Consider the following 16,776-nt stretch of genomic DNA (forward strand, 5'->3'; position numbering starts at 1 on the left):
GTGTAAAAAAACAACTCATCGCATTATAAACAAGCCCTCCTACCTTCAACTGCACCGGGGGCTGTGGTGGAGGTCCTCGGTTCGTCCGTAGATTATTCTCCGTCACAGGCGCCGCCGCCGCTGGCTGGTGACTATTGCTGATGGCATTATTGCTATTAGTGCTACTATTTTTCTGCTTTTTGAGCGTCAACTTGGCCGCGAGTTCATCGGCAAAATCTACTGCCACGGCTCCTCCGCCTCCTCCTCCACCTCCAACGCCTACTCGGTTATTCGCTTTGACTGTGTTCTCCGGTGATGGTGACTTATTGTTAGCGGTTGTGGTGGTTGATTGTGCGCCTAAGAGGGGAAGACGGTGAAGGGAAGTGAACTTATCAATCCCGATTTGTTTACTTGCGATATCAACATGCGAGACATATGCGCATAATACAATCATTATCTCACATTTATCAAACGATGGCTCGCATATTACGCAGGCGTGAGTCAGCCACCCTTAAAGAAGGGGTATTTTACATAGCTGGTAGGTTTGATCAATTGTTGAGTTCAAAGAAATCAGCTCTGATAATGGATATCAGTTTTTTTTCGCAGGAAAAAAGGACAGATTTAACATCGCACAATGACCGTTTACACGTTTGTAAAGCATGACGCATTGCCGAGTGCGATCGGAAATAAAAAGACGTCATCCTACAAAATGGCTTGTGTGGCGACACACCCACGTGAGTACACCCTTTCGTACTGATTCACTCACCTCTACTACCAACTGGTTTCAGCTTCGGCATTGAAGAAAGACCTTCGAAGATTCCACCCAGTTTTGGACCTCCTGCTCCTCCGGATCCATTACTGTCGCTCGCTGCAGGTCCTCGATTATTGCTAATTCCTCCTCCTCCCCCTCCACTTCCAGATGATGACACCTTGCCCTGGATGAGCGGACCACTTTTGTCCACCGTGACTGTTTTCTTCAGTTTGGCGCCTTTCTGAATTGACAACAGCAACGCGTTGCGTCCATCGGCCGGGGACGCAGCGCCACCCAGTTTTAGAGCTGGCGGAGGTGGTGGCCCTGGTGGCGGTGGCGGTCCCGGCGGAGGTGGTGGTGGAGGCATTTTTCAGGAAACTGAAACAGAACGAAAAGGAATATTTTTTTCAGTGTTATCATACAACAGAAAATTTCTCACATAGTTCCACGCTCGATCCAACAACAACACGTCGTATTATGACCAACAAAGTCGTGATCAAGATGTTTGAATGAAGTTCTTCTATAGCACCATTACTTAGAGTTGGCTCAAGCAGATCGACTTTACCATAGGGAAGAGATGTCCTATGACACGTGCGTTATCTTGTTATTCACAAAATTTTAGGGCAAATCGTTTGGTAATATATTGCGGAAATGGAGATTTTGATTCTTGTATATAAAATATTTTAAATTATTTAAATATTGAAATTCAAACTTTAACATCAAGGCGCAAATGACCCCTATACATTAGGGTGCCAATGAAAATGGTCATCTCTAATTTCAAAAAGTTACTCCATAAAAAATTTTCACCACCTCGAAAAAACACCCTATGCCAAATATCAGTTCAATCGGACTTAAGGGTATATTCTAGTGTAGAGCATTTCGGACGTTTTTTCGAACTCCGTAAAAATTAAACAAAGAATATTTTAAGCATCCATTATTTCATTATTTGTTCATCCATCTTTTAACAATAGAACAAAAATTGAACGGAGAAAACATATTCATAACTAGAATAGTTAAGAGCTGATGAAGTGGGAATGGCGTACACGATTCCAGCCCTTCTGGTTATCTGAAACAAAAATAAATCGAACAGATTCTGAATCAATAAAGATGCCGCTATCGCATGAACCTCGGACAAGTCAAGACATCTTTTTTGACAAAATGACTGTCGTTTGAAGAAAAAAATGCGGTTCTAAACGCTTTTTCTTACGTTTTTCGATTTTTTAAAAATAGTAAAACTTTAAAAATATCATATTTTAGAAGTTCATGCGATAGCGAGATGCCTGCAGATTGTATCCATATGAATTCGACATAAATCGGTTCAGTAGAACTTGAGATATCGTGTACGCCGGAATACGAAACGAAATGTATGGTTTTGGTAACCGAAAAGTCACAGGAAATCGGCGTTTTAAACTTTTATTGATGCCAAATGTTTTAAAATTGCATGACACGTCGAGATTTACAGTTATCTCAAAATAAATGTTTTTGTCAAAAATCGACATTTCAGATGGAAAAACGACCAAGCGCCACAAAAACATTTTGTTTACAAATTTTTTTTTTTCGAGATAACAGTAAATCTCGACGAGAAATGCGATTTTCGGTGATCTTTCGGTTTTCAAGAAAAACTCAAATTTTAACGTCTGTGCTAATAAATGATGTTCGAATGAGCTTATATTTTGCATGTTGATTATCGTGCAAATCAACATTTCGCAACAAGTTCCAAATAAAAATTCGGAAAACTATTTTTATTGCTACCCAAAACCATACGTTTCGTCTCGCATTCCGAAAAAAATCGAAAAAAATTTTTTTTTTCGAGATTACGCTAGATCTCGACGTTTCATGCAATTTTTTGACATTTGGCATCAAAAAACATTTTTCGAAAACCCCGATTTCCTTTACTCCCTCCTTGGGTAATTTTTCGATTTTCAAAAAACTCATACTTTGACCGCTTTGCGCCACTCTTCCTCAAGTCCGATTGAGCTGATATTTGGCATAGGGTGTTCTTTGGAGGTGGTGAACATTTTTTATGTGGTAACTTTTTGACATTTTAGGGTCGATTTTATCCCCTACTATACGTTCATCAATTGCTAATGGATCGAACTCAAGAAAAACAGTTGTAAAACGGTTTTATTTAGTTTGCCCTGTAAGGGGCTGTCCACATACCACGTGGACAATTTTAGGGGGGGGTAGGGGGTATGAAAATGTCCACGCTTGTCCACGGAGAGGGGGCAGGGGGTATAGGCTATGTCCACGTGGACACGAAAAATGAATATTTTTTCTAATATAATCACAACTTTCCGCCTAACTTAAGTATTCCGTATTTATGAAGAAACGAATTGAGCTGCCTGAGAGTGCTTCATATATCATTGAACTTCTGTAATATCATTGTTATCTTAGAATATGGATTTCAGTGAAGGATGATATTCTTCACTGAAATCCATATTCTAAGATAACTCGCGTAAACTGTGAGCGACCGAGATATTTTGTATGATCCTATAACTATTATAGTTGCGGGCAATACATAGACGTTCCTAGCTCAAACCTACAAAAAATAAACGATTCCATAATGGTTAAGTTTCCATGATATTACACATATAGTTTTTTTTTTATCAAATACAATTTTCTATAGAGCATGTATAGAGCTCTCGAGAACAATTAGTCTTAGGATAATAATGTCTGTATAGTTTGTCATGCAGAATTTCGTGTAAAATAATTTTTTCTCGAAAAGTTAGAATTTTTCAAAGTACAGCGCGGACTCGATTATATACAGTTTTTGATTTCTTTTCGTATATAATCGAATCCTGTATATAATCGAGTCAAAAAAAATTTTTTTTATTCGTTTTTTTACGCATGTATTTTTCGTTTTTTGAATATTTTTATTCAATTTGGTTTTTGATTCATCTCCTTTTAAGGTAAGTGAAAAACTTAAAAGTAATTTTTAATATTTTATTATTAATTTCATCGTAAAAATTTATGTTGAACTAGATTGTTTCTATCGATTAAATTGAAGCTCTTCAACCACCCTACAATTTTTTCTTTGACACCCAACTTCTATCTTTCTTAATTAGACTGCAATATCGATATAAACTATTCTTGGTGAAAATTCAAGCAAAATCTTCAAAAATCACGATTTTTACCCCACTGTTTACCCCACATGTAATAGCCACTTAAATTGCATTTTAACGTTGAAAAATTACATTTCTTCTTGAAATAAGTCATATTTGAAATATAAAAAAAATATTTTTTTTACAAACTGTATATAATCAGGTCCATAATTGTATATAATCGAGTCCGTATATAATCGAGTCTGTATATAATCGAGTCCTACCTGTATTGGAATCCCGTCAATTTCTAGGAATTAATATTTCATTTGCTTGAAACGATCCATGCACCACTAGTCGTCAAACTTGAATCAATTGACCCAGTATTCTATTTTTTTCAGAAAATTTCGCATAGATTGCAGTTGTGAAACATTTGAATTGATTGATTGAAGTGCCTTTTAGAAGTCGAAAAATACTTAAAATTTTTCGTTTTTTAAGGGTTTTATAATTTTTTGATGATAAACTCGATTGTTTCTATCAACAAAATTAAAGCTCTCCAATCCTTCTACAATTCCTTCCTTGACACCACAATGTTATTCCTATTGTTATCTATCACTATTTATAATGTTCTACAACAGAATATTATGAAAAATTTTCTCATCTTTCAAATGAATTCAATTAATTTTTTTTTATCTGTATTATAGTGACTTTCAACTCATTTGGCTGGTTCGTCACTTTTACTTCCATTTTTGGAAGAATGTCGGGAGTGAGAATTGATTGTTCTATGTAGCGTACTTTTGAATTGGGATCAATTTCATGCAAAAACTGGTCTCAAGAAATGTTCAACTTTCATAGTTGAGATTTGAGCTCGATTTCATAGTTGGGAATCAATGAATCGTGAGTTTTCTGATGTAATGCTTCCACGCGAGCACTTTGGAAGCCATCTAGACACTCAATGCAGAATGGTCTATAAGGATTTGAAAAATAATAAAATATCTTAATACGCTATTAATACCCTCTGAAAATTCTCCGAACTATGGCGGAAAAGATTTTGAATTGCGCTACCGAGTAAAGGTGAATCGGAAATCCAGAGATTAGCAGTGATCGATCATATTCCGGAGTGGGCAAAGATTTTTTTCATCTAAAATTTTGAGTAACACTGTAACTCTGCCATAAAACAATGCAAAACAATGCATCTCTGTAGTAAAATGTTCTACTGGAATTACATGTGAATCAAATGGAAGCAAATTAATCAAGTTGATTGGATTATTACTGGCGTCTATGTGATATCAACGTTTTTTTTTTTTGCAAGTGTTTAGAAAATCGTTTCCATTTATCCATTTATTTTTATTCGATTGGCGATTGGCAATTCAGATGCGAATTGTTCCTCATCTGGTCAACTGTAAATTGCGTGTTTCCGTGTTAGCAAAACCAGATAGCCTTTATATATTCGCTTATAATGGAAAAACAAAATATCATATACTCACAAGTATTTCCAAATTAACCTCATATGAAGCATGTGCTTTGTTATTCTACCCATTTCTCTACCATACAAAAACAATGGGCCCCAACTGGTACAGGGTACAACTAGTGAAATTTGAAATAAAAACAACCTAAGGGGGGACCCCGGTCTGGAAAATCAAAAAAATCGAATTTTTGTTTGTTTTTGCATTTTTGGGAAGCTTATGCCCCTTTTAGATATTTGATTTCGTTGGAAAGTTACAGCTAAATGTATGACCTCACCTGTACGAATTTTGAAACGCGTTTTTCTCGATACCGTGTTTTTTCAACTGGTGGTATCAATATCTTAGCATCTATTCGACCGATTTAGTGGAAATTTTTTGTCAGCCTTTAAAAATGGATTATATAAAGCGTTACATAGCCGTTTTTTGATTTTTTGATCTCATTTTTTCGATTTTTTATGAGCTTCTAAACAGCGATTTTTTATAAAAAATAACTCATTTTTAACAAAAATGGCCGCCATTTCGGCAATTTTTCGAATTTTTAAAAACCCCTATGTAACGCTTTAGGTATTGTCCTAATGTTTCAAAATATTCATTGAAATTTGTTCTACGACACCCCGTTGCTTCGGAACCGATACCACCAGCAAGGTACCAATTTTCAGACAGCATCTACGCATCCAGCTGTCAACAGCGTAATAATCATTATTCGTGCACTTAAAAAATGAAAAATACATCTACACATATACCTTAAACAATAACTAAAATACCCGAGCTCTTCACTTTATTCGTAACATTCGAAAAAAATCCAAGAAAATTAATTATTTTCCGACCTTCCAGACAGGAAAAAAATGGAATTTAGGTGCAAATCAGTTCTTTCCTTAATTATTTTGATTATAAAAGGAAAAATGTCCACGTGGACAAAGGGGGGTAGGGGTATGAAAATGTCCACGCTTGTCCACGGAGGGAGAGGGGGGAGTCTAAAACCGTGCTTTTTCTGTCCACGTGGTATGTGGACAGCCCCTAACATGTTTGTCTGTAACGCTATACGACATTAATAGAAATTTGACGCCCTTCCTGTTGACCGATTGATCTGAATTTTGGAACTTAGCTTTATCTCTGCAGTCTTTATAAAACTGCGTATTTCATGATCTTAAAAACCCAAGATGGCGGCCGCTACAAAATGGCGGATTACATATTTTCTCAAACTCCCATTATTGTGGGTTTTTCCAAAACCCCATCAATATGGGTATCAAATGAAAGGGCTTGACTAGTTGAACATAGTTATTCATGAGGTATTCAAATCCAAAATGGCGATATATATATTTTTTCCGAAACCCTCATCAAAATAGGTATCAAATGAAAGGAGCAGTAGAAATGAAAGAACCAGTAGAACAGTTGTTCATGAAAAACGCAAAACCAAAATGGCTGCCGCCACAAAATGGCGGATTACATATCTTCTCAAAACCGCATCAGTATGGGTATCAAATGAAAGGGCTTCCCCAATAGATCACAGCTATTTATGGAAAATGTATGTATGTATGTCTGCAGGGTGGTCCCACATTAATAAAAATTTGACCCCATTCTTTTTGACTAATTGATCTGAAATTTGGAACACACCTTCATCTCTGCTGTCATCATAACACTGTGTATTCCATTATCTTGAAAAATCCATTGGCTGATTTTATATTAGTCTAAAAAATGTTAATTGGGATATGTGAATCAAATGAATGGACTTGACTTGGAGAACAAACTACATTATAAAAAACATAAATTCAGAAAGGTCGCCGGCACAAAATGATTTTATATTAGTCTAGAAAATGTTAATTGGGATATGTGAATCAAATGAATGGACTTGACTTGGAGAACAAACTACATTATAAACAACATGAATTCAGAAAGGTCACCGGCACAAAATGGTCGACTATGTATTTTTTGCAATCTCATCATTATTGGTATCAAATGAAATGATTTGACTAATAGAATACAGTACATCATGAAAAAAATCCGAACAAATTAGGCGAAAATTAAACATTTTAAAACATTGTGGAATGTTTTATTGTAGAGAATTATACTAATGATCCGTGTAATGTACTAATAACTATAAAAAAAGGAGAAAAAAGTCAAACGGTTTCATTGTGATGAAATATAAAAATAATACGGATAATGAACGCAAAGCTAAAAAACAGGAAGTGGGTTATATCTATGGTATAACCGCAAGGGTGACGTAGGACTATCGTTGATTTAGAGATCATTTGTTTGAAGTTGAATCTAAATCCATCCTGAATGAATGAATAAATAAATATTTGGGTGACTTCAAAAACGAGAATGTTACTTTGAAGACTCAAGGTTTTATGCATCCAATATTGGATACAAAAAACCTTGTTCTTAAGAATAATCTTCAGAAGCTTTCCTGCTAACTGCACTTGATTGACAAATCACAAAACCAAATGTATGTGGTCGCAGTATTATATGGATAGAAAACATTAAAATAAACTCGCTTGAATGTAATTTTCAATTCCAAGGGGAACTGGCAGATTATTTTTCAGCAACGATCATTTCTTTCCAGGTTTCCTCTCGATAACCAGCAAACGAAAAGAGTTGCGCACGTGTATGTGTGTGTGTGTGGCGGCTGCTTCTATGTCTTCCCGAGGAACCGTATTTCGATGCTGATACTCTCTTGGTCACGAGAGTATCAGCATCGGCTTTTCTGCGCTCCCTCACAGTTAAAACAAACTGATTGCATTTCAGGTCAGGTCAGGCCAGGTAATGAATCCCTCGATCCCTCGCCGTTCAGCTCGTTCAGTAACGATGTTGTCTTGTCGATGTCCTCAGGCGTCGTGCACAAATTACGTAACGCTAAAAATCCGAATTCTGAACCACCTCTCCCCCCCCCCCCCTTTCGTAACGCAATTTCCTATCTCTAATAAACAGAAAGTAACGCAACATCTACCCCCTCCCCCCTTATCGCGTTACGTAATTTGTGCACGAAAAATGAATCGGTTTCACCACCACAATATCATTTCAGTATGCTTTTCGTGCGTGATTGAATCGAGAGAAGGTGTGGTTTACGATGGCAATTTGGAAGGCAAACTAGAGGATAATGAACTCTCTGAGTATGAAAATTTCGGCGACTGAGCAATAATCGATTAAAAATAATATAATTTTCGCGATACGAAACATTTTCCGTTTTTCATGTTATGCATCCAATATTGGATACGAAAATATCCTACTGATGGGAAAGAATAATCTTCAGAAGCTTTCCAGCTAATTACACTTGATTGAAAAATTACGAAATCAAATGTATTTGGTCGCTGTGTTCGCCATGTAATTAGAAAACATTAAAATAAACTCTTTCGCATGGATGTATTCTTCAATTCCCAGGGAACTGGCAGATTATTTTTCAGCAACGATTAGATCTTTCCGGAATTTTCTCGATGCTGTATGGCATCCACACGAAAATTCTCGTTTCAGTTTGGCCTGTAAAAACTTTTCTAAACTCTAATCCATCAAATTTGGAGCCCTGAAAAGGGCCGTTGATTATATGCTAAGCTAATATAGCACCCTCTCCTTGGATTCGATGGGCCAGCTGAATGTCCTTGGGCATGATGTGACGCGTTTTGCGTGGATAGCACACAAATTGGTATCTTCGAATAAGCCTCCTGCAGCGTCATAACAGCGGAACTTTGGAAGCGCAAGTCGGTTTTGAAGTCCTGAGCAATTCCACGATCCAAAAGCTGCAAAGGTAGCTTGCGGATTAGCAATTCGGTCGACTTCCGATAGCGATGAATTTCACGCAAAGTTCCCGGTCGATAGCGATGTGGCTTCTTCACCTATCCTGCGGCTGGTGCGCTTATCCGAGCTGCTTTCGTGTGCCTTACCACTGAAAGACTAACGAGCTATCTGCTTGGTCCCAAACAAACGTGTCGTCACGGTGCGAGAGTAGAGTAAGAAATGAACGAAAGCAAAGGAAGCGTCATTTTATAAACCATAAAAGTATAGAATCTAAACCCCACCCTTATTATATTCGTTGCTTACCCTGAGAGAGAAACGAATAACATCGAAGTAAGTATACAGTAATATATTTGAATCCGGACACTTTGCGTTACATTTAATACCATACCGCAGCCACAATATTTTCTGCATGTTGAATTAATGCGATTGAATAGTAACTATCAAGAAACTATCAGTAACTATATTAGCAACTATTAATCGCATAAATTCAACATGAAAAAAATGTTATGGCTGTGGTATGATATTGAATGTAATGCAAAGTGTCCGGATTCAAAAGCATTACTGTAAAAAAGAGTTAACTCGACTGAAATTTTCTCGGTTCGGCCTGCAAAAACGAAATTAAGAGCCCCGACTGCAGACTGCAGACTGACTTGTCGACCGATAGTTCGGTCGGCTTCTTAATCAGTACAGAGAAAAAAAGTCTGTAGTGTACAGCATAATGCATAGACGTAAGTATGAGCTTCCCCATCTCACATTCCAATAAGATTAATGGGTTTCCAAGTGGACGCGCTACACACGGATACGAATGATTTCAATAACCTGTTTTCGAAGCTATCATTAAGCTATTGAAACAATTGTTCGACTCAATAAATAGCAATCATATAACTCTTGGACATTTTATCTTTTGTATGAAATGATTATCATACTGTTCCGTTGATCCGAGGCAGAATGTAGTCAGCAGAAATAATGCCCTTTCCCAACAATTAAAAACGACAAACGGTAAACAGTTTCATCAAAGTGATTTCTTCGATATGGGGATATATTCACTACAACATGTCATATATTTCATATTCTTCATTATCAAATCCATATCCATGGCACCTACCGGTAACGAATTATTATCGAAACCACGATTTTCGCTAAATGCTCCTTTCAGTTCGGCCTGTAAAAAACTTTTCTGTACTCTAATCCATCAAATTTGGAGCCCTGAAAAGGGCCGTTGATTATATGCTAAGCTAATATAGCACGCTCTCCTCGGATACAATGGGCCAGCTGGATGTCCTTGGGCATGATGTGACGCGTTTTGCATGGATAGCACACAAATTGGTATCTTCGAATAAGCCTCCTGTAGCGTCATAGCCGCGGAACTTTGGAAGCGCAAGTCGGTTTTGAAGTCCTGAGCAATTCCACGAACCAAATGCTGCAAAGGTAGCTTGCGGATCAGCAATTCGGTCGACTTCTGATAGCGACGAATTTCATGCGAAGTTCCCGGTCGATAGCGATGTGGCTTCTTCACGCTTCCTGCGGCTGATGCGCTTATCCGAGCTGCTTTCGTGGTGCCTTGCCACCGAAAGACTAACGAGCTGTCTGTTTAGTCCCGATGAAACGAGTCCTCACGGTGCGAGAGTAGAGTAAGAAATGAACGAAAGCAAGGGAAGTGTCATTTTATAAAACATAAAAGAATCGAATGTAAACCCCACCCTCTTTATTGTATAAGCTTACTGTATACTCACGAATATAATAAGGGTGGGATTTAGATTCTATACTTTTATGATTTATAAAATGACGCTTCCTTTGCTTTCGTTCATTTCTTACTCTACTTTCGCACCGTGAGGACTCGAGCTCGTTAGTCATTCGGTGGTAAGGCACACGAAGTCAGCTCGGATAAGCGCACCAGTAGCAGGATAGGTGGAGAAGCCACATCGCTATCGACCGGGAACTTTGCGTGAAATTCATCGCTATCGGAAGTCGACCGAATTGCTGATCCGCAAGCTACCTTTGCAGCATTTGGTTCGTGGAATTGCTCAGGACTTCAAAACCGACTTGCGCTTCCAAAGTTCCGCGGCTATGACGCTACAGGAGGCTTATTCGAAGATACCAATTTGTGTGCTATCCATGCAAAACGCGTCACATCATGCCCAAGGACATCCAGCTGGCCCATTGTATCCGAGGAGAGCGTGCTATATTAGCTTAGCATATAATCAACGGTCCTTTTCAGGGCTCCAAATTTGATGGATTAGAGTACAGAAAAGTTTTTTACAGGCCGAACTGAAAGGAGCATTTAGCGAAAATCGTGGTTTCGATAATAATTCGTTACCGGTAGGTGCCATGGATATGGATTTCTTAATGAAGAATATGAAATACATGACATGATGTAGTGAATATATCCGACGAAATCACTTTGGTGAAACTGCATTATAAAATTACTTGTGTACGAATGCCGCAATCGATAGTCGACTCTAATTTGCGCTGGGTAATTTCCTCGGAGGACTCGATTCCTCCTTTGAGCATTAATAATCTCTTTCTGGCAAAACGATGTGGTATTAATCACATTATTTGAATGATAGAATGAAGAAGTTTTCTGCCAATTTCCGTCAACCTCCAAACGTATCTTTCTCCCGTTTGTCGTTTTCGCGTTCGCTAATCCTTTCTCACAACACCCATTTCTAGTTTGAGAAATTGTTGAGTAAACATTGTTTGTCAGTGCACGTAGAGCGGGAATTCCTAAAGATTCATTGCACCTCTAATAAATTGCCGAAAGACGTTGATCGCACTTGATTGAAAAAATCAAAAACGAAATGTATTTGGTCGCAGCATTATATGAGTAGAAAGCAAATAATCGCTCGAAAATGACTTGATTTTCGCGATGTGAAACATTTTCCGTTTTTCATGTTATGCATCCAATATTGGATATGAAAATTTCCACTGATGGGGAAAAAAATATTCAGAAGATTTCCTGTTAATTGCGATTGATTGAAAAATAACAAAACCAAATGTATTTGGTTGCAGTGTTATATGGATAGAAAACATTAAAATAAACTATTTCGCATGAATGTATTTTTCAATTCCCAGGGGAACTGGCAGATTATTTTTCAGCAACGATGATAGCAACGAGAATTCCGCGCGTGTATGTGTGTGTGTGTGGTGGCTGCTCCGATGTTTCAAGCGGAACCGTGGCATCACTCTCCTCCTGATGGATTCCCTTTTGGCCTTAGGTGCACAAACAGGCTCTTGGTGACACCGTTCATCAGCGTTTTCATGATAAACGAAATTAGCTTCACAACAATAGCGACAACATGCTCCAATCGCTGTTCAATCATAACTGAGTGGGTTTACGAGCGGCGCTCGCTTATATACCGATTGGTGATTTCAATAGCCTGTTTTGAAAGCAATTTTAAGACTATTGAAACAAGTTTTTGGATGAAAAAGTAACAAGTATATGACGCGTAGACATTTTATCTTTCAAATGAAGTGTTTATCATACCATTTCGTTCAGTTGTTAAAGTGCTATTAACGCTCAAAATCTCGGTCTCCGGCGTAACGCTTTCGTTCTCGAAAGTTTGGTTTTACACCCCGGTATAGAAATGAAAGACGTAGTCCTACGTCAAAAATAATTAGGCAAGTAGCAGTTAGTAGTTATCACACCCCTTCCTTTAATCTAGTGGAATAGGGGAAATGGCGCTTACGCCATTCCGTTTTCAGGCTTTTACGGAGACATTTTTTCACATTTCTGTAAACCTTCACAGTCGTTTGAAAGGATTTGGTATTCTTCATCGATCTATAACATAAAAAGTGAAATGTCAATTTTGGCGCTTGCGTCACTTTGCGAGATCACGGCAGATTAAACATCTTGAAAATTATTCTCAGATGTTCTCTCGAAGTAGTTTATCCTAACATCAAGACGGCGCTACGAATTTTCCTGGCGCTTCCAGTGGCATCGTGCGAACGCAGTTTCTGCAAGCTTAAATTGATCAAAAATTATCTGCGTTCTAAAATGAACCAAGACCGACGCAATGGCTTAGCAATAATTTCGATCGAGAAAGAATCGCTAGCAGACCTCGATTTAGATACAATCAATTGTGGATCATTTTGCTTCATTTAATGTACATAAAAACAATGATTTGACTAGAGAATAAGCGAAGCTGGTAATTATATTTCTAGCCTTCTAAATACGAATAAACTGCTCAAAATGAACATTGGTATAAGTGAGTAGTTTTTTCAAAATATCACAATCTCAAAATCAGTGAAAAATCGAAAAAAATGGTATTGGTGATCTGTTTTTTTACGCGGATTTTCGAACTAACGCGGTTTTTTGTGAGTTTTTTCCAACTAACGCGGTTTTTACGAGGTACGTATCCCTCGCGTTTAAAAAACTTGAGTGTATTTCATCCACTCAGAGAGCATCAGCCCAATCGAAGCTATCCGGTCGATAAAGCCTGCAAAGCACTCATGTTGTTTTCTCATGAGAATAGAACAGCTTTTGGATAACCTAATCGAAAACACTTACAGGAGTACGCTAATTTGGGTCTCAACCAATTGTTCCATTCCAGGTAATGAGAAAGTGGAGTCACTAGCTAAGATGGGCGCCATCATTTGGTGGTCAATTTTCCATCACAATTTTTCATGCACTCGCCAACTGTGAACACACTTTAGTCCTTGTTTCCATCTCTTAGTTTCCTAGTCCTGACCGATCAAACTAGTATTAACTTTACTTATTATAACATTCTTAACCCTACTCATATAGCAAATAATTTTCATTGTGAGATAAAATTTTACTCTGTAAACGTTGATGATGAGAAGTGAATGAGTCTGATGGAAAAAAACACTATAGAAAAAAAGACGCAAAACAGCACTCACGTTTATGACATCAAATACGTGTGTTGCTCTCTTCGTGGGTGTCACTTTCAATTCAACCACACCAACCAACGACTAACGAGAACGGGGGAGACTAGCATTACATCGGTGATGAGCTCAGAGCGCGTCGGGAAAGCGCGGTTAACGTGTACGCAAGGTGCATCAGATTACCTCGCGTCTCGGTTAGTTCTGGCTGGCGATATCATCATTCAGATACGTTGCTGTAGGAGCGCGAGTAGATCGAAATGTGGAAACAAAACAGCGAGCGTTGAAACGCGTGGATTTGTTTGTATAATGATATCGTTATATAGCTATTGATGATCGATCTTGATCGCGGAATCGTTGACATCATAGCTAAGATTTAAAATTGATGTCGAGAAGGCTCAATGTATGGGAAAAATCGATCCTAAAATTTCAAAAAGTTACATCATACAAAATGTTCACCACCTCGAAATAACACCCTATGCAAAATATCAGCTCAATCGGACTTGAGGGAGAGGGCTGCAAAGCGGTCAAAGTTTGAATTTTTTGAAAATCGAAAAATCACCCAAGCTGAGAGTTAAATTTTTTGATGCCAAATGTATTAAAATTGCATGAACCGTCGAGATCTACTGTCGTCTCGATTTTTTTTAACGAAAATCGATACTCTGGGATTTTTCTCGTAATACGAAGCAAAACATATGGTTTAGGGTGCACTATGATAGCACTATGGACATTGGTACCATTTAGCGACCATGTTTAGCAACGAATAAAGGGTGTGTCACATCAAATTGCATCACGGAAAAAACGCTGTAGAAATTTAATTTTTAGGAATTATATCTTCAGCTTTCGCTTATAATCAGATAAGAGTGTATAGATCACGTTGGCCATGCTTCACTGTAAATTTTTCGTAAATTTGGAAAAATGTCGTCGAACGAAAAAGAGCGTCGTGAATTAATCCTGTGCACTCATTTCGAGAATTCGGAGTTGTCACATCGGGACATCGGTAAGATGCTGGGAATCGTCCAATCCACGGTCAGCAGAGTACTAAAACGATACTTCGAGAACCTAACCATAGACCGGAAGGTGAAGAACGGCAAAAATGGATGCTCCGTCAGTGAAAAAGATCACAAGAGCGTAGTTAAGCAATTTAGACGTGATCCGAGAAGTTCGGTCCGGGATGTCGCCAATAAGCTGAATTTGTCAAGTTCATTCGTCCAGCGGACCAAGCAGCGGGAGGGCCTGCGAACATACATGGTTCAGAAGGCTCCTAACCGCGACGAAAGGCAACACATGGTGGGGAAGACGCGAGCCCGGAAGCTGTACACCGAAATGCTGACGAAGCCGCATTGCCTGGTAATGGACGACGAAACCTACGTCAAAGCGGACTTTCGTCAGCTGCCGGGCCTGTTGTTCTTCTCCGCTGCGGACAAATTCAGCGTTCCGGAGGAGATTCGCAAGCAGAAACTATCCAAGTTTGCCAAAAAGTACATGGTGTGGCAAGCGATCTGCTCTTGCGGAAAGCGGAGCGCCCCCTTCGTGATGACCGGCACGGTAAACGGGCAGGACTACCTTAAGGAGTGCCTACAGAAGCGCTTACTACCACTATTGAAGCAGCACGAGGGCCCGACCATCTTCTGGCCGGATCTCGCTTCGTGCCACTATTCAAAGGACGTGTTGGAGTGATACGAAGCCAACGGGGTCACCTTCGTGCCGAAGGAAATGAACCCGCCCAACGCGCCGGAGCTTCGCCCAATAGAGAAATATTGGGCGATTATGAAGCAGGCCCTCCGGAAGAACCCAAAAGTTGTCAAATCGGAGGCGGACTTCAAGAGAAAATGGATTTCTGTTAAAAAAAAACTACAACCTGACGTTGTACAGAACCTTATGGACGTGGTAAAGAGGAAGGTGCGAGCATAGGGGCTTGGGCTCGAAGTATGAATAAAAAGAAAATGCCAAAAGTTGTTTAATAGTTTTTATTTTACTGTCTAAAATTTTCAAAAGGATCGGTCTACTGGGCGAATTTCTACAGCGTTTTTTCCGTGATGCAATTTGATGTGACACACCCTTTATCATTGCTGGTTGAATGGATGTCAACAAACAAAATTGTTACCTTTGGTATGATGACCAACACGATCAAACAAAAGAGCTGCTTGATGATGAACCCAGCTCATTCCCTTACAAAGGTTTGAGCCGAACGAGTAATCTTTAAGATAATTTACGGATTTACTTTCCTATCATCAAGCCTCAGACATAAAATCTACATTCAATGAACATATGCTGGCTTATTTATCCCAAGGGATGTCAAAAAGTTCTCCAATCCGAAGAAATCCTTGATCGTTCGGGAATTGAACCCAATTGAGAGAAGACTTTGGTAGGAAAAAATCTCCCGTTTTGGACCTGTAAAATGAACCGCAAGATCATGTAAGGTCTTGAAGTTTTGGAAGACAATATTGACAACAACATTTTTTCGAGATAACAGTAAATACCGACGTTTCATGTTTCATTAAACCCCGATTTCATGTACACCCAGGTTTTTTACGCGGTTTTTACGAGGTTTTTTTACGCTGATTTTCCAATTAACGCGGGTACCGAAATCGAAATATTTCTTTTCCTCTTTTATCTCGAATTTCCGACTTTCGACATAAAATACTCCTAGCAGAAACCAGCCAACATAAAACCAATGTGTTTGTATGATAGATGAAAGTATTTTGAAGACGTGCTAATGTGGGTGAACATTGAAAATGTCTGAATAATTTGAAAAAAAAAATCCGTAAAGCTCGTCTAAAGGCGGGGTTAGGTTGTAGAGGGTTAACAATATCCAATCACTATTCTTATTGTGGCCTGGTATGACTGCCTTCTTATCACAACAGTCGAGAGAAGAAATAAAATAAAACTCGTCAACTTCTCATTTCTCGTTGAACATTTGATTACCTTCGACCAGCAGTTCGCCGGTCTCGGTTTGCTCTAGCTCAGTGCT

General features: G+C 38.7%; 1 protein-coding gene across 3 annotated transcripts in view; it reads right to left on the reverse strand.

Moving 5' to 3' along the window:
* LOC129775830 (WAS/WASL-interacting protein family member 1) overlaps positions 1-16,776 on the reverse strand; it is a 44,496-nt gene that overhangs the window by 12,674 nt on the left and 15,046 nt on the right. For 2 of the 3 annotated variants that reach the window (XM_055780968.1, XM_055780966.1), the window contains exons 2-3: positions 746-1,108; positions 44-336 (exon numbers count right to left, since the gene is read on the reverse strand). In XM_055780968.1, coding sequence (XP_055636943.1) covers positions 44-336; positions 746-1,097 — 645 coding nt within the window. In that variant the 5' untranslated portion in view covers positions 1,098-1,108. Of the gene's footprint in view, positions 1-43; positions 337-745; positions 1,109-13,470; positions 13,651-16,776 lie in introns of those variants that run through there. The other variant, XM_055780967.1, reaches the window with a different exon arrangement.

Source organism: Toxorhynchites rutilus, chromosome 3, assembly GCF_029784135.1.
Source record: "Toxorhynchites rutilus septentrionalis strain SRP chromosome 3, ASM2978413v1, whole genome shotgun sequence".
NCBI classification, from domain to species: Eukaryota; Metazoa; Arthropoda; class Insecta; order Diptera; family Culicidae; genus Toxorhynchites; species Toxorhynchites rutilus.